This window comes from Syngnathus floridae, chromosome 12 (genome assembly GCF_059516105.1).
Source record: "Syngnathus floridae isolate MCC-2025c chromosome 12, RoL_Sflo_1.0, whole genome shotgun sequence".
NCBI classification, from domain to species: Eukaryota; Metazoa; Chordata; class Actinopteri; order Syngnathiformes; family Syngnathidae; genus Syngnathus; species Syngnathus floridae.
In genome coordinates this window covers 13,068,351-13,092,181 of record NC_142424.1, presented here as the reverse complement: position 1 = coordinate 13,092,181, position 23,831 = coordinate 13,068,351, and the positions used below count along the sequence as shown (strand labels likewise).

Here is a 23,831-nt window from a genome sequence, read left to right as displayed (position 1 = left end):
GTTCTTATTAATGTTGGATTTTATCAAATAAATTTCCCCCCAAAATGCAACTTATATGTCTTCAGTTCTTTATTATGCATTTTATGGCCCGTGTGACTTGTACTCTGGAGCGACTTATAGTCCGGAAAATACGGGGTATATCAAGGTGAGGCTTGTCATGGGACTAGCGATTAAACAAATGCAATCTGCAGAATGTGCCCCAATGCTATGCAATGACTACTGCAGCAGTGTTGAGGTGTAACCGGTGACTGTGTTAACTGTACCTTACCCAAATTGATGGACATATTACTTTTATAAAAGATGACACAGAACAAATACTAATTCAATATATCCTACTGTATCAATGCAGTGGCATAAAAACTGTATCTTGATTTTGTTCGAAACTTACAACTGCTCCACCGATGCGTTTGCATTGTGGCCTGGCATTTTCGTGTACTTATTGGTTCATCTTCCCATCCTTAGTACATACACAAGCATATACAGAATACTATACTATACTATTCATTCACTATTCTATACTATACTCTACACACTAATATTCACTCACTTGTACGCGTTTGTATGTACAGTATATGCAAAAGTAATTTAATTTCCAACATTATTTTACTCCAAACTTGGAAAATTTGGAAAGGACTGAGCAGTACTTACGCTCTGCGGTCATGGTCAATCCTGTTTATCTTGCCACCAATAAAAACACGAATCTTACAATCCTTCCATCGCTTCTTGTTGGTTAACAGATAGGGAATAAGTAGAGTCAAACCTTCATAAAAAAATGAAACACAACAAATGTTAAAAATTAAATAAATACATACTTGAATACTGCTTGAATACTTGAATTGGGTCGCACTCAGTGTTCCCTCTAAACTGCGCAACTGGGCACTGGTTGCACAGTCTTTGCGCACAAGAAACACCATATTGCGCACAAAATAAAATTCAGCATAAACTGATTGATTAATATCTAATGTTAGACATAATCTAATCTAATTAAGGGGACCGATGATTTTCTTTCTGTGCCTTTTTATAGTGTAAATCAGTAATTGACAGGTGTCCAGCTAATGATATGATATGGTTCACTTATGCTACATATATGTATGACACATATGAGTCCTGCCCATCCGTGCCGCGCAGGTTAGCTAGCTAACGACAGTGCGGCGGAGTCAAGCGATGCAAATGCTAAATTAGGTAATCATGGCGAAACGAATGAGGAGCGACACATCCACTCGCCAAGCCAAAATAAATAAGAGATGCGGCAGTTTTAAGATTGGATGGCTGTTGGAGTGTGTGCATCTAGAAGAGGAAACGGTGAAACTGGATGAGACTTTCTCTTTTTCGAATGAGAAAGGTCTCCTCTGCAAAACATGCAGTGAAGCTAAAGTGGCGGGCGAGTTTACGGAGGGAAAAATATGGAAGGAATGGAAGTTGGACTACCTCAAGCGTCACATTCAGCAGAAATGTTATTTGAAAGCTGTTGGAATTGTACAAAGACTCAAGATGGGACAGGGGATCGGTACATTATTGCAAGAGAGCGCAAAAGATCGACAGAAAAGGAACGAGCTGTCACACAAAACAAAATCCGACCCCCAGCAAGTTAAAGTTCTCATTGACAATATTTATTTACTTATTCATTTACTTATTTATTCATTAATTTAATCTGGTGTTGCACACAGTGGTCCACTGTGCACAGGGAGCTTGTGTGTTTGCACAGACACTTCAAAAATTAGAGGGAACACTGGTCGCACTCATTTATCATGATAGGTATTGTTCATTACTGAAGAGCTGCAGACCCCTAGAATTGTGTGGCGTCCCCCGAGGACAAACGGGCCAGTTAACAGTGACTTGCAACCAATCAGAAAGCACGGTGACAAGGCGGCGCTGAATCCAAAATGAAAACAATCATTGCGCAACAGAAAGTCTGTGTTTGCAGTGTCTCCACTCCTTTGACAAAGGCTTTTTCTTTATATGGCACTTTTTTCAGCTAAAAACAAACCAAAAATTGTCACTTCTTTGTCCACTGTGTTTATTTACGTTTAATCTCGGGAGGCTTTGCTAGATTTCCCGTCCAATGTGGCAATACTTGTGAATGAAATCCCTTCATGTGTGATGTGTTGCTCTTGCCGTGTGACTGCACAGCAGACACGTTCAAAACTATTGTCATAAATCTTGTCGTGTGCCCCAGGCTTTGGTGAACCCTTTTTACGCTTACATTCACACCGTCACTGAATGGGAACTGGACCCATGCTGCCTACACCAAAATCAGGTGAATGAATATACCACGACAGTGATTTTCTTAAACAGTCTAAAAATTTATAGTCCAATCATATTTGGGAATCAATCATTTATAGTCCAATCATATTTGGGAATCAAGCCCAATATACTGTATATATCATTCTTTTAAAGCCTCACCTCCATCATCAAACAACCACCAGACATCAACTGTGCCCTTCCCTTGTTTCTTCTGGAACTGCTGGCTGGCCTCCAACAGTCTCTGATCAGATACATTCAATGGCACACTCATGTTCTTCTTATCTGCAGGGAGGGTTGCCAGTCACATGCATGTACACAACAGCACAAGGAAACAAACTAACAAAACAAAAAAACTCTTTTAGAGTACAGTCGATTTTATATTGTCATTTACTGCTGGTTTTCAACCCAACCCAAACAAAATTAAATGTCTAGTGTGCACAACTAAAGCATGGATTATCGTGGGATATTGTAGGAATTGATTGTAAAAAATCTTTGTTCGAAAGACTGTCCTATAAATAACCAAATTACCTCTTGAAAATGTAGTGGGAAAAAAAATTAAACCGTCTCAACCATAAAGTTAAACATTTAAAGCAGTTTTGCTTATCAAAAGTCAAAAGTCTAAATCTTAGAGATTCAAGCTGCAATACAGTAACAGAACAGTATTTCTGAAGATTCTTAGTGCAAAGAGTTGCTCCTTGTGGCTATAGTCTAAGAAAATTCTTTGAATTCCCCCTAAAAGTATAGAGTACATTCTTGTAGATACAAACTATTCTCAAAGAATCCGAGCTCTGAAAAGAGCTCCTAAGGTGAGCTCTGTTAAAAGCAGGTGATGTGACATTTCATCATCTTAGGAGTTTCCTAAGCAAAGGACAAAGGACAGAAGAGGCAGGAGAGGTATTCTCCAAAAATGGCATGAGTGCATTCATGAAATGAGCAATTTTACCCTCGTTGAGTTGAAATGTTGCAAGCGCAAAGATGACCAGCATGTATAGCAATAAATATAACCAAAACGAGTATGACTATCACTCCTTTTGTAGGATAGTAAATGAGTTACTCGTTACGACTGTCACTACGTTTGTAGGTTCCAAAATAAAATACAGCTCACTATTCATTTAACTGATATTTTCTTTTATGTGAAATATTTTTTTCAAATACATTGTCGAAATACAAGTTGATCAATTTGGGGTTTCATACTTTGGCCATGATCACTAAAAGTGTATTCCTGAAGTTTAATTGCAGTATTTGAGGGAAATAGATATAATTACTAGTATCAAAAATATTTATTCACTTATCTATTCATTTTTCTCTTCATTCCTTTTGTACTGAGTGAAATTAGGATACACACCCCGTACCAGTTTGTGGTGGTAGTTCACCACCAAGTTGTATGCCAACTGCCAAGTAAAAACCAATAGCTGAACCAATCACAGCTTTTCAAATGATGAGATGAATACTTAGCAACGGGTATCAATCAGACCTCCTCACGAAAATAGGAGTTTCTATCCATTCCTTGCTCAGAGTTGTCTGAGAATGTTCTTAAAACATTCCCGAGCTAAGACTCCTTGCTAGGATTTTTTAGGTTGAGTTAGAAGTACTCTGGTTATTTTCAGAATCTTTAGAAACATGGGCCCTGATATTGCATCAATACTGAGAAAATATAAACAATCAACAACAGAAAACAGCTTTCCAGCTTTGAAGCATCCTTGGCTAGTCAAGTTGGCTAGACACCTGACAGACGATGTGGCAATTGCAGAGAAGAGAAGCAGCAAACGCAAGCTATTTGGAGGAAACAAATGTTGGCACAGAGAATTGGGTTAGGTTTTAGGCACTAGAACACACAGCACGGTTGAGCAAATAGTCTTGAACTTGAATAGCAGGAAAAGAAAAAATATAGTATCTAAACAACAAACAATTGTGACAGACAGCAGAGAGCCCGACCATCACACATACAGTCTACACCTCGCACTTCGGCACCCAAGGATTTACATATTCACAGAATTTTTTATTTATTTTTGCTAATGGCAGGCCAGTCTGGTACCTAGTATTTATCCTATCGACTGTACTATGATAACTTGACTTATTAATGCCCTCAAAACGTAACCTTAATCAATGCACTTCCAAATGTTTACTGGACATTAAGAACAGTCAAACACAAATATGAGAACATTCGGAAGCAGATATCTTAGTGGCCAAAACTTCACAGGATCACAGAGAGTCGCCCACTCGGCCTCACCCCATTTAAAGGCAGAGCGTCTTAAGCGTTGGGAATCCCGTTTTACCGTCCATCCATCCATCCATCCATCCATCCATCCATCCATCCATCCATCCATCCATCCATCCATCCATCCATCCCCTCCGCGAGTCGTCACCTTATCGTGGTGGAGGGGTTTGCGTGCCCCTATGATCCTAGGAGCCATGTTGTCGGGGGCTTCATGCCCCTGGTAGGGTCACCCATGGCAAACGGGTCCTAGGTGAGGGGTCAGACAAAGTACGGCTCACCCAAGCCCCTTATGATGAAAACCATAAATGGACTTTGTTTTCCCTCGCCCGGACGCGGGTCACCGGGGCCCCCCTCTGGAGCCAGGCCTGGAGGCGGGGCTCGAAGGCGAGCGTCTGGTGGCCGGGCCTTCGCCGATGGGGCCCGGCCGGGCATAGCCCGAAATGGAAACGTGGGTCCCCCTTCCCATGGGCTCACCACCTGTGGGAGGGGCCGAAGGGGTCGGGTGCAATGTGAGCTGGGCGGCAGCCAAAGGCAGGGACCTTGGCGGTCTGATCCCCGGCTGCAGAAGCTGGCTCTTGGGACATGGAATGTCACCTCTCTGGCTGGAAAGGAGCCCGAGCTGGTGTGCGAGGCAGAAAGATTCCGACTAGATATAGTCGGACTAGCCTCCACACACAGTTTGGGTTCCGGTACAAGCCCTCTCGAGAGGGGCTGGACTCTCTTCCACTCTGGAGTTGCCCACGGTGAGAGGCGTCGAACAGGTGTGGGTATACTTATTGCCCCCTGGCTGGGCGCCTGCACATTGGGGTTCACCCCGGTGAACGAGAGGGTAGCCTCCCTCCGCCTTCGGGTGGGGGGACGGGTCCTGACTGTTGTTTGTGTCTATGCACCAAACAGCAGCTCAGAGTACCCACCCTTCTTGGGGTCCCTGGAGGAAGTGCTGGAGAGCGCTCCTTCTGGGGACTCCATCGTTCTACTGGGTGACTTCATTGCTCACGTGGGCAATGACACTGAGACCTGGAAAGGCGTGACTGGGAGGAACGGCCCCCCTGATCTGAACCCGAGCGGTGTTCTATTGTTGGACTTCTGTGCTCGACACGGATTTTCAATAATGAACACCATGTTCAAACATAAGGGTGTCCATGTGTGCACTTGGCACCAGGACACCCTAGGCCGCAGTTCGATGATCGACTTTGTAGTCGTGTCATCGGATTTGCGGCCGCATGTTTTGGACACTCGGGTGAAGAGAGGGGCGGAGCTGTCAACTGATCACCACCTGGTGGTGGGTTGGCTCCGATGGTGGGGGAAGATGCCGGTCCGACCTGGCAGACCCAAACGCTCTGTGAGGGTCTGCTGGGAACGTCTGGCAGAATCTCCTGTCAGGAAGAGCTTCAACTCCCACCTCCGGCAGAGCTTTTCCCACGTCCCGGGGGAGGCGGGGGACATTGAGTCTGAGTGGACCATGTTCCGCGCCTCCATTGTTGAGGCGGCCGACCGGAGCTGTGGCCGTAAGGTCGTTGGTGCCTGTCGTGGCGGCAATCCCCGAACCCGCTGGTGGACACCGGCGGTAAGGGATGCCGTCAAGCTGAAGAAGGAGTCCTATCGGGCCGTTTTGGTCGGACTCCGGAGGCAGCTGACAGGTACCGGATGGCCAAGCGGAACGCGGCTTCGGCGGTTGCTGAGGCAAAAACCCGGGCGTGGGAGGAGTTCGGTGAGGCCATGGAGAATGACTTTCGGACGGCTTCGAGGAAATTCTGGTCCACCATCCGGCGTCTCAGGAGGGGGAAGCAGTGCAACGTCAACACTGTTTACAGTGGGGATGGCGTGCTGCTGACCTCGACTCGGGACGTCGTGAGTCGGTGGGGAGAATACTTCGAAGACCTCCTCAATTCCACCTACACGCCTTCCATTGAGGAAGCAGGGCCTGGAGACTCTGAGGCGGATTCTCCAATCTCTGGGGTCGAAGTCACTGAGGTAGTCAAAAAACTCCTCGGTGGCAAGGCCCCGGGGGTGGATGAGATCCGCCCGGAGTTCTTAAAGGCTCTGGATGTTGTGGGGCTGTCATGGCTGACACGCCTCTACAACGTTGCGTGGACATCGGGGACAGTGCCTCTGGATTGGCAGACTGGGGTGGTGGTTCCCCTCTTTAAGAAGGGGGACCGGAGGGTGTGTTCCAATTACAGGGGAATCACACTCCTCAGCCTCCCTGGTAAGGTCTATTCAGGGGTGCTGGAGAGGAGGGTCCGTCGGGAGGTCGAACCTCGGATTCAGGAGGAGCAGTGTGGCTTTCGTCCTGGCCGTGGAACAGTGGACCAGCTCTACACCCTCGGCAGGATCCTCGAGGGTGCATGGGAGTTCGCCCAACCAGTCCACATGTGTTTTGTGGACTTGGAGAAGGCGTTCGACCGTGTCCCTCGGGAGGTTCTGTGGAGGGTGCTTCGGGAGTACGGGGTGCCGAGCCAACTGATAAGGGCGGTTCGGTCCCTGTATCACCGATGCCAGAGTCTGGTCCGCATTTCCGGCAGTAAGACGGATTCGTTCCCAGTGAGGGTTGGACTCCGCCAAGGCTGCCCTTTGTCACCGATTCTGTTCATAATTTTTATGGACAGAATTTCTAGGCGCAGCCGAGGCGTTGAGGGGGTCCGGTTTGGGGACCTCAGCATCGCGTCTCTGCTTTTTGCAGATGACGTGGTGCTGTTGGCTTCTTCAGGCCGTGATCTCCAGCTCTCGCTGGAACGATTCGCAGCCGAGTGTGAAGCGGTCGGGATGAGGGTCAGCACCTCCAAATCCAAGTCCATGGTCCTCGATCGGAAAAGGGTGGAATGCCCTCTCCGGATCGGGGATGAGATCCTGCCCCAAGTGGAGGAGTTCAAGTATCTTGGAGTCTTGTTCACGAGTGAGGGGAGGATGGAGCGTGAGATCGACAGGCGGATCGGTGCAGCGTCGGCAGTAATGCGGACCCTGTACCGGTCCGTTGTGGTGAAGAGAGAGCTGAGCCAAAAGGCAAAGCTCTCAATTTACCGGTCGATTTACGCTCCTACCCTCACCTATGGTCACGAGCTATGGGTCGTGACCGAAAGAACGAGATCTCGGATACAAGCGGCCGAAATGAGTTTTATCCGCAGGATGTCCGGGCTCTCCCTTAGAGATAGGGTGAGAAGCTCGGTCATCCGGGAGAGACTCGGAGTAGAGTCGCTACTCCTCCACGTTGAGAGGAGCCAGATGAGGTGGCTCGGGCATCTTATCAGGATGCCTCCTGGACGCCTCCCTGGGGAGGTGTTCCGGGCATGTCCCACCGGTAGGAGACCCCGGGGACGACCCAGGACACGCTGGAGAGACTATGTCTCTCAGCTGGCCTGGGAACGCCTTGGGATCCCCCGGGATGAGCTGGATGAAGTGGCTGGGGAGAGGGAAGTCTGGGAGTCCCTCCTAAAGCTGCTGCCCCCGCGACCCGACCCCGGATAAGCGGAAGAAGATGGATGGATGGATGGATGGATGGTAAAATATCCATCCATCCATCCGTTTTTCGAATGTAACAAAAAATGTGGTGGGAACTGGAATAGAGTTTCAATTAATTTAAAAGTTTATCTGATATGAGTCAATAGAGTTACGCCTTTTATCATGGAACACATTCAACTTGTAAGTCAAGGTACCACTGTAGTATGTTAACTAATGGATTTAAAAAGGTAGTTTAAGGAAAAGTCTTGTTAGTACAAAGGATGAACAAGAGAAGAAAAGTGTAGAAAAGAAAGCGTTATGCTGCGAAAGAAAAACATAATGCCACTTATTTAAGTGGATATCCTGCCTTTTTTCAACAGGGGCTGGAATGTAGCTTTGCCATCATCTTCATCATCTGGGAAATATAAGACAAAAGGAGAGAAAAACTTAACTTACATTACAATTTGATTCCCATAAGAGTTCTTGTGGCTGAAGACCCAAATTGTCTCAGAGATGTCAATAAACAATAAAAACACTTAATTAGGGGTAAAAATTAGGGAAATAAGTAATAAGTAATAAACAACATTACAGTGTCCTTTTATGTGGAATCTCATGTATTATTCAGATCAGTCATTTGGAAGATGTGTGAAGAAAACATTGAGTCCAATCTTGTGAAAACTCTAGTATAAACCACTTTATTTATGACTGACAGGGATTTTTGAGCTACCTTACTAGCTTACCTACAACCTCATAACGGTTGACCAAAAACCCCTCAATCTCTGTGTCAGAAAAATACACAAACAAACTTCAACAGGACACTCATTAGTACAGCTATGAATAAACAAATACAATGCTAATTGCTACAAATTCATATTTAAGAATATGTGTAAAAAGGACTGAAAACACTGACGGTTGGATGGATGGATGATGAATGGATAGTTTATTGATTCCCGCAGGGAAATTCAGTTGCCAGCAGTATAAATTAATGGATAAATAAATAAAGATAGATAATATAAAAATTGGACATGACAAAAATGACAGACAACAGTGTTAAGAAACAGAAATTTTAAGACCTGGTGACCAATCTCACTTGTGTGTAGGGCTGCAACAAATGATTACCGTATTTTTCGGACTAAAAGTCGCTACGGAATATACGTCGCATCAGCCATAAAATGCACAAAGTGAAAAAAACATATATAAGTTGGACCGGAGTATAAGTCGCATTTTGGGGGAAATGTATTTGACAAAATCCAACACCAAAAACAGACATGAACGAGCAACAACAGGCTAAACGATACGGTATGCTAACATAAACACAAACGAAGAGGTGAGAACGGGCCTGACATAACATTAACAGTTATCCAAATAACTATAACATAGATAACACCTTTATCAAACCATCTGTGTCACTCCAAATCATTAAATCCATCGATCGTCCTTTATGTAAACAATGCCGCGTGTGCGCCATTAAATCCAAAATCAAAATCTTCGTCCTTAATGTAAACAACGCTGCGTGTGCGCTGCGCCGCTGACGTCGGCCTTGTCGTCAAATGCAGTTCAAATTATTCCACAGGCCCATATAATTATAAACAACAATTTTATCAAACAATCTCACTTCAAGTCATAAATCACGTGAGTGAATCATTTGTCCTTTATATAAACAACAACGCGTGGGCGCCGCGCACGTCAGTTGCAGTTCAAATTATTTCTTGCTACATCGCAGTTCGTTTATCGCGGTTTCACTACATCGCAGATTTTTGAATTTTGAAAATTTGTGAATAATTTCACATAAGTCGCCCCCTCACCCAAACTATGAAAACCCCCGCAACTTAGTGCGAAAAATACGGTACTTTAATAATCGACTAATATGTCGATTACTCAGTAAATCGGATGGGAAAATAAAATGTTTTAATTACCACCACCTTACTCAAAAATAGAACATTATTTCAAATTAATAGTTCAGAAAACAGTTATAATTCAGTTATTGCTTTATATCATTTTTTTTTTTAGAAATAAACAAAAATGTTGATTATTGTTTTCCAAAGTAAAACCAAACATTTTATTTTGACTACACATCAAGATCATCAATCTGCTATCATGGAGAACTACATAAATTGGAGAATATTTTTGGTTTAAAAGATAACATTTCAATTATTTGGAGAACTTTTAAATGGAAATGGTATCCAAACAGTTACTCAATTATCCAAAATAGTTAGACTTTGACAATTGATTAATCGCTGCACCTTTGCTTAAACATATGAAATCAATTCTAATTGAAAACCAATTCCATTAAGACATCATCACGCTCCTGCAAAAGTAAACATCCTTCATGACACAAGTACGGTCACATTCCCATGGATTCTCTTACCTTTTTGTAAAGCTGGACTGTTTTGGAGACTTGTAGCTTTGGAAGACGGCTTGGATGAATCCCCATCACAATCTTTGCTGGTGTCAATGGACACAATCACATCTTTCATCCCAGAGGACTTTTCTTGGGATGATAGCAAATCATCTATACGAAACGAGTTAAATTAAAATTTAATTCATTTAAACTCCCTTTAAAAATATAATATGAGCGTCAACAAGCTGACTGAACAAGCAGAGTGACTGAATAGAAGATGGCAGCGAGAAATGTCAGCATCCTGTAAATTGATGCGCGACCCATGTAATATGATAAGAGAGTACAGTGATCCCTCGTTTTGCACAAGGGGTGCATTCCAGAACCACCCACAAAAAACAAAAACCCACTAAGTAAAAATGGTATAAACATTATTTATAAATCTAAACACCAGATTTTCAAGCGAGCATGCTGGATTTTTTTGCATCTAGCTAAGCCACACCCCCCAAAAATGACAGCACATTGTTTACAAACTCTAAAGAGGTCTATTACACAATTTGTACCGTGAAGAAAAACAGTTTGATGCAATCTCATACCTTGTCCATGGATATGCGACACATCCAATCCTTCTTTCAATCTCAAAATAACAGCACCATACTGAAAGTCAAAGGCATCACTGAGAGAAAGAACACAAAACAAAACGGGCAATCAAATCATAGATCTCAAATCGATTACGAGGGCTAAATATGAGAAGTGTGAATCTAACTTTTAAGAAAGAAAACTTTTGTTGAAGGACACATTGAGATAACACTCAAACATATTTGGCTGAGGGATTGTTAATTATATAAAGATTAAAATGGGTCAAACTTACTGAATCATACTGATATATGTCTCCACATTCATCATGTCGCCATCTCTCCAATCATTTTTGAAACCAAGCACAAGAGTGTTGGGTTTTAGACGGCCTAAACCTGCAGCCTGAAGGAGAAATAAATATCTAGTTTAATCAACAATAGTAGCATTCTGCCATTTCAGTACACAAGATTTATCCTTGAAGTGTTGCCTTTTTAAATATTTAAAAATACTGTCGTTAAATCTCCCTCTGACTGTATCTGTTGATATCTTAAAAATAATTATAGATTTGGTTTCAGAGTTTTAGAGTCAAAACAACCCTTGAAAGCAGAGGTCACCAACTATATTTGACAAAGGACAAAAATTTTATTGAACCTAGGGGGCCAGACACTCAAATAAAAATGAATCCTCTGCATCTCCGCTGCATCCTCTATTTCTGGAGTTAGCGGAGTTGTTTAAAAGTGACACAGAGAATGAAATTTTCATTGGATTTAGTGATTTGAAGTGACATGGATGGTTTGGTAAACTTGTTAGCATGTTATTTATGCTCTGGTTATCTGAATAACTCTTAATATGTTATGTTAACATACCAGGCACGTTCCTAGTTCATTGTTTATGTGTCATGTAACGTTAGCATACCGTAAAATTATCCAGCCTGTTGTCGCCTTTATTCTATTTTTATTTAAAATTGCCTTTCAAGATGATATGTCTGTTCTTGTTGTTGGATTTTATCCAATAGATTTCCCCCCAAAATGCGACTTACACTCCAGTGAGACTTATGTCTTTTCCTTTTTTATTATGCATTTCATGGCTGCTGCGACTTGTACTCTGAAGTGGCTTATAGTCCAGAAATTACGGTATACCATTATTTTCGGACTATAAGTCGCGTTTTTCCCATAGTTTTGGTGGGGGGGGGGGGGGGGGGCGACTTACACTGAGAAGCGACTTATATGTAAATTCTTTCACAAATTTTCAAAATTCCCCAAAAAAAAAAAAAAAAGGTGAAACCGCGATAAACGAACCGCGATGTAGCAAGGGATTATTGTAATTTGAATTTCAAGTGACGTCAGCGTTGCAGCGCGGCGGTTTTTTACATAAAGGACAAAGATTCGATCACGGGATGACGAAGATGACTAAGGGCCCCACGTACTTCCAGCATCATGAGCGGCTTTGTTTGCAAGTGACACGGAGGATGAAGAGTTTGAAGGAATTAATGCTTTGGAGTGACACAGAAGGTTTGAAAAACTATTATGGCTTTTACGCTCGCCCAGTCCTACTCTACGGAGCTCTCTTTCACCTCTGTGGATGGAAGTCAGGGTCCGGCGCTCGGCTGGGTGGCTGTCCGGGGACGGTGGATGGGGCTTGGACATGGCTTCTACGCATGCCCGGAACTACTCTACGGAGCTCTCTTTCACCTCCGTGGATGGAAGTCGGGGCCCGGCGCTCGGCCAAGTGGCTGTCCGGGGACAGTGGATGGGGGTTCGGACATGGCTTTGGCGCACGGTGTCGACGCCGGTGCTTGGGGCCGTGTGGCAATTTATGTTATAGTTATTTGATATAGTTTATTTCGTGTAGCAACTTGTATATGTTTTTATCGTGACAGTTCAGTAGTTGTTGGCTCGTTGAACTTTTGTTCTGTTAAGTAAAGAGCTGTTTACTAGACCCACGTCTTTCCTTGTACTTTGTTAACGCTACAATATAGTTATATACGATTTCTGTGGAATAATGACGATGCTGACATCAGGGCGCACGCGTGGCGTTGTTGACAAAGGACGAGGAATTTGATCGATGGATTTAATGACTAGGAGTGACACAGATGGTTTTATAATATTATTGCTTATATAATAGTTATTTGATACATAATTTATATATCGTTATGTGGGCCTATGGAATATTTTGAAGTTGAAGCGCCGTCAGCTGCGCGCACCCGGCCGGCATTGTTTACATGAAGGACGATCGATGGATTTAATGATTTGGAGTGACACAGATGGTTTGATAATATTATTGCTTATATAATAGTTATTTGATATATAATTTATATATCGTTATATGGGCCTGTGGAATATTTTGAAGTGCAACCGCCGTCAGCGGCGCGCACCCGGCCGGCATTGTTGACATCAAGAACGATCGATCGATTTAATTAATTGGAGTGACACAGATGGTTTTATAAACGTGTTATTTATGTAATAGTTATTTGAATAACTCTGAATGTTACGTCAGGCCCGTTCTCAGCTCTTCGTTTGTGTTTATGTCACGTTAGCATACCTATTGTTTAGCCTGTTGTTGCTCGTTCATGTCTGTTATTGGTGTTGGATTCTGTCGAATAAATTTCCCCCAAAATGCGACTTATACTCCGGAGCGACATATATGTTTTTTTTCACGTTATTGTGCATTTTATGGCTAATGTGACCTATATTCCGGAGCAACTTTTTGTCCGAAAAATACAGTATTTTTTCCATTTTAGAACAAAACTGAAGGCATTTTAGCCTTTACAGTCTCAGTTGTTTTCTGTTATTTTAGTGAGGAGCACATGATATTTTCTCCTTGATCATCGTCACAGGCCAGATTGCACAGTCCGGCGGGGCTGATTCTGCCCGGATCACCACTTCATGATCACTACTCGAAAGGAAAGCACACAGTAGCAAAATTTGGCTTTTAATGCAGCTTTTAAGATATTATTTGATGGAATCCTGTGCCATCAATCGCATATCGTAAAATGGTGATTAATCTGGCAACTCCAATCGGGAAAACTACATTACGCCCCTTTAAGAAAAGTCTAATGAGCTCTAATTAGCTCCTCTTCCTCAATTTACCTTTGTTACCATGTAGTATAGAAAATGACAACTTTTTGTGTTTGGCAAAAAGAAAAAAAGATGACTCTTCAAATTTCTCTTTTTCCAAACGTAGTTAGCCTTTATTACACATTATCTATCCACATTTCCATCCGTATTTTTACATGAATTATCAATTTCCGTCATGTGGGTTAATTTGTATGTATATATGACGATTTGTTAATGGTGTACAGTCTTGGATTATTTACTGGACCAAATATCAGTTTTATTGGACCAAATATCAGTTCTAATGTTTATATTCAAAAAGAGAAATCTCATTGATACACATATAAATAAAAGGAAATGATCTCCCATCATAGAGTCAAGAATTTATCATTATAGCCCAAAGTATATAACAAGTTAGATCCTCATCACAAGTTAACTTTACCAGTCAGGAATTTTCTATTAAAGTGTCAACATCATGATTAAATAAAATCATTATTAAATAAATTTGATTAAAAAATAATAATAAAACTTAAACTTGAGAAAATCAAGACTCAACATAGACAGTAATATTGTAAAGAAACATTACTTTTAAATGCAAGTAGCTAGAAATATGTTACATTTTGGAAGTATTAACTTTTTATAAAACTTTCAGACTTAGTTAACTGTCGCAAATACCGTAATTTTTGGACTAAAAGTCGCTCCGGAATATAGGTCGCATTAGCCATAAAATGCACAATAACGTGAAAAACAACATATATAAGTCGCTCCGGAGTACAAGTCCCATTTTGGGGGAAATTTATTCGACAAAATCCAACACCAAGAACAGACATGAACGAGCACCAACAGGCTAAACGATAGGTATTCTAACGTGACAAACACAAACGAAGAGCTGAGAACGGGCCTGATGTAACATTCAGAGTTATTCAAATAACTATTTCATAAATAACACATTTATAAAACCATCTGTGTCACTCCAATTAATTGAATCCATCGATCGTCCTTTATGGAAACGATGCCGCGTATGCGCCGCTGACGTCTAAATATTCTAAATATTCCACAGACCTATATAACGATATATAAAGTATATATCAAATAACTATCACATAAACAACAATATAATCAAACCATCTGTGTCACTCCAAATCATTAAATCCATCGATCAAATCCCTCGTCCTTTGTCAACAACGCCGCGCGTGCGCCCTGACGTCAGCCTCGTCATTATTCCACAGATCTAGTATATAACTATATTATAGCGTTACCAAAGTACAAGGAAAGACGTGGGTTTGGTAAACGTCTCTTTATTAAACAAAACAAGAGTTCAATGAGCCAAAAAAAACATACCGTGTTTGCCGGTGTATTGGTCGACCTTTTTCGATCCAAAATTGACCAAAAAAAATCGATCTTGACTTATACACCGAGTCATAAAATTTAACTTCGTATTCATCGCTTCAAATGTGATGGTAACCAAGGCCGTTTCTCATGCATCTCATTGTGCGTTGGCACTTAGAAAATTTGAACCGGGCGGCGTGCGCGAGTGCGCAGCCCGCTGGAAGTCGAATGAGGCTCCGCGATTTCATCCGCGGTGCTTATAAAGTGCCGACCCGCTTGGCGGGAGCTATTTTCGGCCACTTGGCGCGTGCGCACGGCATCCCGGGTGTGCCGGGCGGCGTGCGCGAGCTCGCCGGCCGCTGGAAGTCGAATGAGGCTCCGCGATCTCCTCCCGGTGCTTATAAAGTGCCGATCCGCTCGGCGGGAGCTATTTTCGGCCACTTGGCGCGTGCGCACGGCCTCCTGGATGTGCCGGGCGGCGTGCGCGAGCTCGCCGGCCGCTGGAAGTCGAATGAGGCTCCGCGATTTCATCCGCGGTGCTTATAAAGTGCCGACCCGCTTGGCGGGAGCTATTTTCGGCCACTTGGCGCGTGCGCACGGCCTCACGGGTGTGCCGGGCGGCGTGCGCGAGCTCGCCGGCCGCTGGAAGTCGAATGAGGCTCCGCGATCTCCTCCGCGGTGCTTATAAACAGCCGATCCGCTCGGCGGGAGCTATTTTCGGCCACTTGGCGCGTGCGCACGGCCTCCCGGATGTGCCGGGCGGCGTGCGCGAGCTCGCCGGCCGCTGGAAGTCGAATGAGCCTCCGCGATTTCATCCGCGGTGCTTATAAAGTGCCGATCCGCTCGGCGGGAGCTATTTTCGGCCACTTGGCGCGTGCGCACGGCCTCCTGGATGTGCCGGGCGGCGTGCGCGAGCTCGCCGACCGCTGGAAGTCGAATGAGGCTCCGCGATCTCCTCCGCGGTACTTATAAACAGCCGATCCGCTCGGCGGGAGCTATTTTCGGCCACTTGGCGCGTGCGCACAGCCTCCCGGATGTGCCGGGCGGCGTGCGCGAGCTCGCCGGCCGCTGGAAGTCGAATGAGGCTCCGCGATCTCCTCCGCGGTGCTTATAAAGTGCCGATCCGCTCAGCTTGAAGCTATTTCCGGCCTCCCGGTGGTGCCGGGCGGCGTGCGCGAGCTTGCCGGCCGCTGGAAGTCGAATAAGGCTACGCGATCTCCTCCGCGGTGCTTATAAACAGCCGATCCGCTCGGCTGGAGCTATTTCCGGCCACTGCGCATGCGCACGGCCTCCCAGAATTTGAACACATTTCGTCAATAAATTTCGCATATTTCTGATTGAATTTTGAAGTTTAATATGATGCAACAATTGAGCTCGACTTATACAAAGGATATATCATAAAATCGTAAATTTCCGTCGAATTTTAGGGGGTCGACTTAAACATCGAGTCGAAAGCTAAGCGCCGCCTGTACTTCCTGCGGAAGCTCAGGCGTGCATGTGCTCCTCAGGCAGTCCTGTCTACATTCTACCGTGGCACCATTGAGAGCGTCCTCACCAGTTGCATCGCTGTCTGGGGTGGTAACTGCACTGAACAGAACTTGAAGGCCCTGCAGCGCATAGTGAATACGGCTGGTAAGATTATTGGTGCTTCGCTTCCCTCCCTGAAGGACATTTACACCTCCCATCTCACCCGCAAGGCAACCTCGATTGCCAGAGATGTGAGTCACCCGGCTCACTCTTTGTTTGACCTTCTGCCCTCTGGGAAAAGGTACAGGAGCCTGCGCTCCCGCACCACCAGACTCGCCGACAGCTTCTTTCCCCAGGCTGTTAGGGCCCTGAACTCGCTACCCCCTTCTGCGTAGCGTGCGGCACTGTTGCGCTATTTTCGGGAATGTCTGCTGTACGCGCACTTGCTCTTTTTTGTTTTTTTCTTTTTGTGCTCCTCTTATTTATTTATTTATTTATTGTTGTGTTATTTATTCATTATTTATTCAGCACGCTTTTGTTATACTTGTTTACTGTTTGTCTGTTGTGAGCCATGTCTTGTCACCGTGGGATAGGGGGAACGAAATTTCGGTTTCTTTGTGTGTCTTTGGCATGTGGAGAAATTGACAATAAAGCTGACTTTGACTTATACACCGGCAAATACGGTATACAAGTTGCTATATGAAATAAAATATATCAAATAACTATAACATAAATAGTTCACCACCACACAGCCCCAAGCACCGGCGTGGACTTCCAGGTATGTGGCGGCGTGGACTTCCATCCCCGGAGGTGGTACTTCCAGCCACGGAGGTGGAAGAGAGCTCCATAGAATAGAGTGTGCGTAAAAGCCATGTCCGAGCCCCATCCACCGTCCCCGGGCAGCCACCCGGCCGAGCGCCGGCCCACGACTTCCATCCACGGAGGTGAAAGAGAGCTCTGTAGAGTAGGACCGGGCGCACGTAAAAGCCATGTCCGAGCCCCATCCACCGTCCCTGGACAGCCACCCGGCCGAGCGCCAGCCCCCGACTTCAATCCACGGAGGTGAAAGAAAGCTCCGTAGAGTAGGACCGGGCGTGCGTAAAAGCCATACTAGTTTTTCAAACCTTCTGTGTCACTCCAAATCATTAAATCCTTCCAACTCTTCGTCCTCCGTGTCACTTACAAACAAAGCCGCTAATGATGCCGGTAGGACATGGAGCCCTTCGTCATCCCATGATTGACTCTTTGTCCTTTATGTAAACAACTGCCGCGCCGCGCCGCGCCGCGCCGCTGACGTCACTTGAAATTCCAATTACAGTAATCCCTTGCTACATCGCGGTTCGTTTATCGCAGTTTAACTTTTTTTTCTTTTTTTTGAATTTTGAAAATTTGTGAAAAAATTCACATATAAGTCGCTCCTCAGTATAAGTCGCCCCCCCACCCAAACTATGAAAAAAAACGCGACTTATAGTCCGAAAATTACGGTACACATTTGTAAAACTACATCTCACTTTGCCACAAAATCGTTTGTTGCTGGGTAATTTAGTTGCCATGTGTTCCTACCTGGAGGAGGTACTGACTTCCCTGCCTCATGTCTTCTGCGAACACTGGTGTGTAGAAAGCCTTTGTTTCATTCTTGAGCAGCCAGCGCTGATACCGAGACTGGTCTGTTGCCAGATCTTTAAAGTTTGGCCTTCTATAACCCTGTGAGGTAGCAAAGACAAATAAATAACAATAATACTATTTGTACAAAATACTTAGTGATTGACTGTGTGTAATTCTAACATAATCTGAAACATTCTTAAATGCATTTTCTATTTTTTTTTTAAGTGTACCGATTAATGTTGTAAATGCATCACAAATATACCATGTGATAGATACTAGTATGTGTAGGAAATTTAATGCCATAAGGAATTATTTGCTCACCGTTCGAATATGACCACAGATCATCAGACCCACATTCTTAGTAAAGCTGTGGACCAAGTCCAAAAGAGCTGGACGGGAGTTAGGGTAACCAGTCATCACCAGACACTGGGGTCTACATACAAAAATAAGCAAAAATGTACATCATTGATCCCCCCCCATTTTACTGTGGTCTAGCCTTGGAGTGGGACATGAGGGGTGGTGGATGAGTGGGGGTGGGTATCTAAAATAGATTAGCACAATCAAAGCAAATATGTTAATCTCTTTAGGATTATAGATAGGTGATGAGAGGACATGTGAATGAACCCTGAAGCCACACTAATTATTCTGCCTTTCATAGTGCTTATTAGCTCTCATCTGAACTGGGAATTGTAGAATGACCATTCAGTTTCAGATGTTAATTTGATTTAACCATATAACAGAGATGATCCAATCCAATGATCTGTTAATGCGCGTTTACTTATCTTTTATACCTGAAATTCTTAATGTGGTCTTCTACTCCACTGAGGTGTAAAGTGTGGGTGAGAGCCTGATGGTAGGTCAAAGCCTGGGTCGATGAGCCCCAGTTCACATCTGGACAGGAGAGAGCATGCATGCAGAAACGCGCATTAGAGTTAGGAAGTGTGTTTGTGGGTCACCTCGCTGAGCCACAGGCAATCTGTCCCATGTGGCGTGATGGGCAATAAGAAAGCCTTGTATGTATGTGTAGCTGCATGTCAAACTGTGTACACACAGGTGTGGTCCAAGTTGTTAGGCCTGCATTGCATTTGTAGAGGTTGCAAGGGCACTGCAGCGTGACTGTCCAGTATTGTGTCAGGACTTGCAATTCTTTTTGGTTATTGGTATTAGTAAAGATCAATAATAAAGATCAATCCATAATGCTCATCATGACATTTTGCAATGTCAGGATTCTGAATAGCTGCGGTAGAGTCATTATAATGATCCATTATCCAAACTGCTTATTTTCACGAGGGTTGTGGGCGTGCTGGGGTCTATCTCAGCTGACTTCGGGAAGTAGGGAGGGTACACCCACATTTTCACCAGCATTATTAGTGCAACGGAATGTATTGTCTGCCATATGTGAGCAATATGTTACATTAGTAACTTGTTAGCAGATTGAGCCATTCATTATTCAGAGCCCCTCTACGTACTATTATAAATAAATGAATAAATGACTTGTTGAGACTTTCAGGTGTAGTCAGAGTGGGAGACCTTCACTCACTCTGCTGGCAGACTAAAACAGAATGACACTGATTTGAGTACCACTCCTCCAAGTGGAGCACAGTGCGAGGAAGTGAACCAATCGGAATTGCTTAGATTTCTGCATAAATTGATCATAAACTGTGGTTTGATTTTAATTCATATAATAAAATAAACACTGTCTATATTGATACCATTCAAACAATTACAGTATATATTTTCATATTGTTGTTTTGAGCTTAGCAAAATCTCTCACCAGTCATACGACAGAGAGGAGGGAAAAGTACTAGTAGTAAGTGAACCCTTGGCTTTAATAACTCCTTCGCCAGTCATCCCAGGAATCTTGCTAAACTAATGAGTAAAGAATTAACCAAAGTTCATCCTGATCACATCTGATCTAGTACATCTACAGGAAATATTTAGTTGAGTTGCTGTCAAAATGACGGTGAATCAGTTACCAAACTAAAAAAAACCTGACATTTTCCTCACCAGCTCAGTGGCCTAGTAGTAGAGTGTCCGCCCTGAGACTGGAAGGTTGTGGGTTCAAACCCCGGCCGGGTCATACCAAAGACTATAAAAATGGGACCCATTGCCTCCCTGCTTGACACTCAGCATTAAGGGTTGGAATTGGGGGGTTAGATCACCAAATGATTCCCGAGCGCGGCACCGCTGCTGCTCACTGCTCCCCCCAGGGGATGGATTAAAATCACATGGGGATGGGTTAAAATTCAGAGGACAAATTTCACCACACCCAGATGTGTGTGTGACGATGATCATTGGGACTTTGGGACTTTAATGTCCTGTGAATCTTTTTGGTATACAAAAATATGAAAACTATTTGTTTAATGATGACGGGGCACAGTGGAGCGCTAGATAGCATGTCGCCTCACAGTTCAAAAGTGCAGGGTTAGATTTTGTCTCTGGCCTTCCTGTGTAGAGTTTGCATGTTCTCCCCATGGGTTTCCACCGGGTTCTCGGCTTTCCTCCCACATCCCAAATACATGAATGGTAGGGTAATTGGGCACTCTAGATTGACTTTAGGTGAGTGTGAATGCTTGTTTGTCTATGTGTACCCTATGATTGGCTGGCAACGAGTTCTGGGTGTCCCTCGCCTACTCAGCTGGGATAGGCTCCGGTACGCCTGCGACCCTCCTGAGGAAAAGTGATTCGGATCATGGATGGATGGATTTTAAGAAAATTTAAGATGACATACTTACCAGGCTTTTTATAGCTGACATAAATATAGAGTCCCAGAACAATGACGTTGGTGAAGAGAGCAGCCCACCAGTTGATGACAAACATTACCACGCAGCACAGTACAGCTCCCGCAAGCGAAACCCACATGTTGTAGTATTTGAAGCTAGGACGCCACCCTGTGATATCAATGCCACAAAGTCACAAGTCACAATTCAGAACAAAGACAGTAAACAAAATGCTAAAATATTACTGGTATATCTGCATGTAAACCTCCGCAAAACTCTTGTGTTAAAATGATTAAACGAATTATTAGAAGTCAAACTTGAGTAGGTTTGTTAAATACACCACCAAGAAAAAGGACTAGACTCATTTTCAACAAATAGGAATTCAACATGAGAAATGTTTTTTCTTTTCTTTAATGAATTATGACCATGAACTGTAAACAAGTTACAAAGAGCATGGAAAGAGAGTATCTTGATGTTGTATGTACTTGGGTTAAAGAATGAAGGGTATCAGTCTGTTATACATGAACTCAGAAAGTTACACCTGCTATTTAAGACCATAATTACTCACTCAGCCTAGGGGTAACACAAAAATTGAAGAAATAGACTTTTAGTGATGGGACACAGTGATGCTGCGTTGTTATAGAATGACTAAGGCTACAACCACAACACATAAAGGGTACATTGACCATGTCACTTCATTCACTACAGTATTATGTGACAATCCCCTAAGTGACTTTGGTAATGATGAGGCTAAGATTTTACATACAAATAGTTTTTGGAAAGGTGGTAAAATCTTGCGAGGCAGTAAAGGTTGGTCTATTTTCTCAATATTTCTCAATATTAGCCTCAGATTGAGCCATGTACCATTTATGTGCTGGTAAATACATAATCTGCTCGGTAGAATTAAATGCAAGACAGGGAATCTGTACCTGGAGCACAGCTAGCGCTCTGGGGTTAAAGGAGAAAAAGAGCATAGAATTTAATATGTGCAATGAAAAATCCATTATCTTGGGCGCAATATGCGTTAAGGTAAGATGTTTTAAAACAAACTATTACAAAAAGTTATTTGCCAAGATTTCATCATCCTTGTCCTGCGGTTGGTGTCCAACTGATTTCTTCCCAGTTTCTGAATGCAACTGTTTACTATCTGGCTTAGACTGAATGACTCAATGGCCCCATTTGAAAAATGTTTCAAGTTTCTGAACAGAACTTTCTTCAAAACCGCTGTTCAATAATTCAGAGTGCACCAAAATCAGTGCTGGTGCGCGCTGTTGGTGCTCCAAACAGGTCATGGTGCATCAGTGAGTCATGCAGTACAGATAGAAACAGTTCAAGCACGAGCTTCTGCAGAGCACATTGTGAGTATGGATGGGTGTGTGAATGGCTGAATGTGAAGATCTGTAAAGTGCATTGAACACCATATAGTGTAGATAAAAGCACTACATTAGTGGACTCCATTTGTGGTTTACCTTTCTTACACAGCTAAATAAATAAATTAATTAATAAAAGAATCCATGAAACAGCAAGGCTGAATTGCAATATAGCGAGCGAAAAATGTGTGTGTGTGTATGTATGTATGAATTTATTTTTTAGATGAGATTAATTTATTTCAAAGTAAATCTTATTTTGGAAAGAATGAGCTCAAATTACTGTATTTTTCGGACTAAAAGTCACTCCAGAATATACGTCGCATTATCCATAAAATGCACAATAAAGTGAAAAAAACATATATAAGTTGCTCCGGAGTACAAGTCGCATTTTGGGGGAAATTTATTCGACAAAATCCAACACCAAGAACAGACATGAACGAGCAACAACAGGCTTAACACAGGTACGCTACCGTGCTATAAACACAAACGAAGAGCTGAGAACGGGCCTGACGTAACATTGACAGTTATCCAAATAACTATAACATAAATAACACCTTTATCAAACCATCTGTGTCCCTCCAAATCATTAAATCCATCGATCGTCCTTTATGTCAACAATGCCGGGTGAGCACTGCTGACGGTGGCTGCACTTCAAATAATTCCACAGACCCATATAACGATATATAAAGTAGATATCAAATAACTATGATATAAGCAATATCATTATCAAACAATCTGTGTCACTCCAAATCATTAAATCCATTGATCGTCCTTTATGTCAACAATGCCGCATGCGCGCCGCGCCGCTGACCGCGGTTGCATTTCAAATTATTCCATAGGCCCATATAACGATATATAAATTATATATCGAATAACTATTACATAAGCAATAATATTATCAAACCATCTGTGTCACTCCAAATCATTAAATCCATTGATCGTCCTTTATGTCAACAATGCCGGGTGCACGCCGCTGACGGCAGTTGCACTTCAAAATATTCCACAGGCCCATATAATTATAAACAACAATTTTATCAGACCATCTGTGTCACTCTAAGTCATTAAAACCCGTGATCGAATCCTTTGTCCTTCATGTAAAACACCGCCGCATATGCGCCGCAGTTGCAGTTCAGATTACAGTAATCCCTTGCTACATCGCGGTTCGTTTATCGTGGTTTCACTACATCGCGGATTTTAGAATTTTGAAAATTTGTGAAGAATTTCACATTTAAGTCACTCCTGAGTATAAGTCGCCCCCCACCCAAACTATGAAAAAAACGCGATTTATTGTCCGAAAAATACGGTATATTACAGTTTTCTTGTAGGGCCATTTTGACTGTGAACCCATGTATGATTGCCTCATATTGTCACATATAAACAAAAAATTGATGGATAACTACTATTAAAATCACAAGCCAGTAAATTTTTTTTCAACTGATTTTTAATTTATTTTATAGGGGGGATTGGTCACCA

The 23,831-nt window shown here is 43.3% G+C and overlaps 1 protein-coding gene across 3 annotated transcripts in view; it reads right to left on the bottom strand.

The window, feature by feature from the left end:
* slc12a2 (solute carrier family 12 member 2) overlaps nt 1–23,831 on the bottom strand; it is a 106,273-nt gene that overhangs the window by 12,853 nt on the left and 69,589 nt on the right. For 2 of the 3 annotated variants that reach the window (XR_015861812.1, XM_088392510.1), the window contains exons 14-23: nt 21,004–21,159; nt 19,060–19,159; nt 18,590–18,701; nt 18,227–18,367; nt 11,110–11,216; nt 10,835–10,914; nt 10,269–10,412; nt 8,268–8,315; nt 2,404–2,526; nt 649–760 (exon numbers count right to left, since the gene is read on the bottom strand). Coding sequence is in view for 2 of the 3 variants with exons in the window: in XM_088392510.1 (XP_088248636.1) it covers nt 649–760; nt 2,404–2,526; nt 8,268–8,315; nt 10,269–10,412; nt 10,835–10,914; nt 11,110–11,216; nt 18,227–18,367; nt 18,590–18,701; nt 19,060–19,159; nt 21,004–21,159 (1,123 nt within the window). In the remaining variant the exon portion in view is untranslated. The remainder of the gene's footprint in view (nt 1–648; nt 761–2,403; nt 2,527–8,267; nt 8,316–10,268; nt 10,413–10,834; nt 10,915–11,109; nt 11,217–18,226; nt 18,368–18,589; nt 18,702–19,059; nt 19,160–21,003; nt 21,160–23,831) is intronic. The other variant, XM_088392511.1, reaches the window with a different exon arrangement.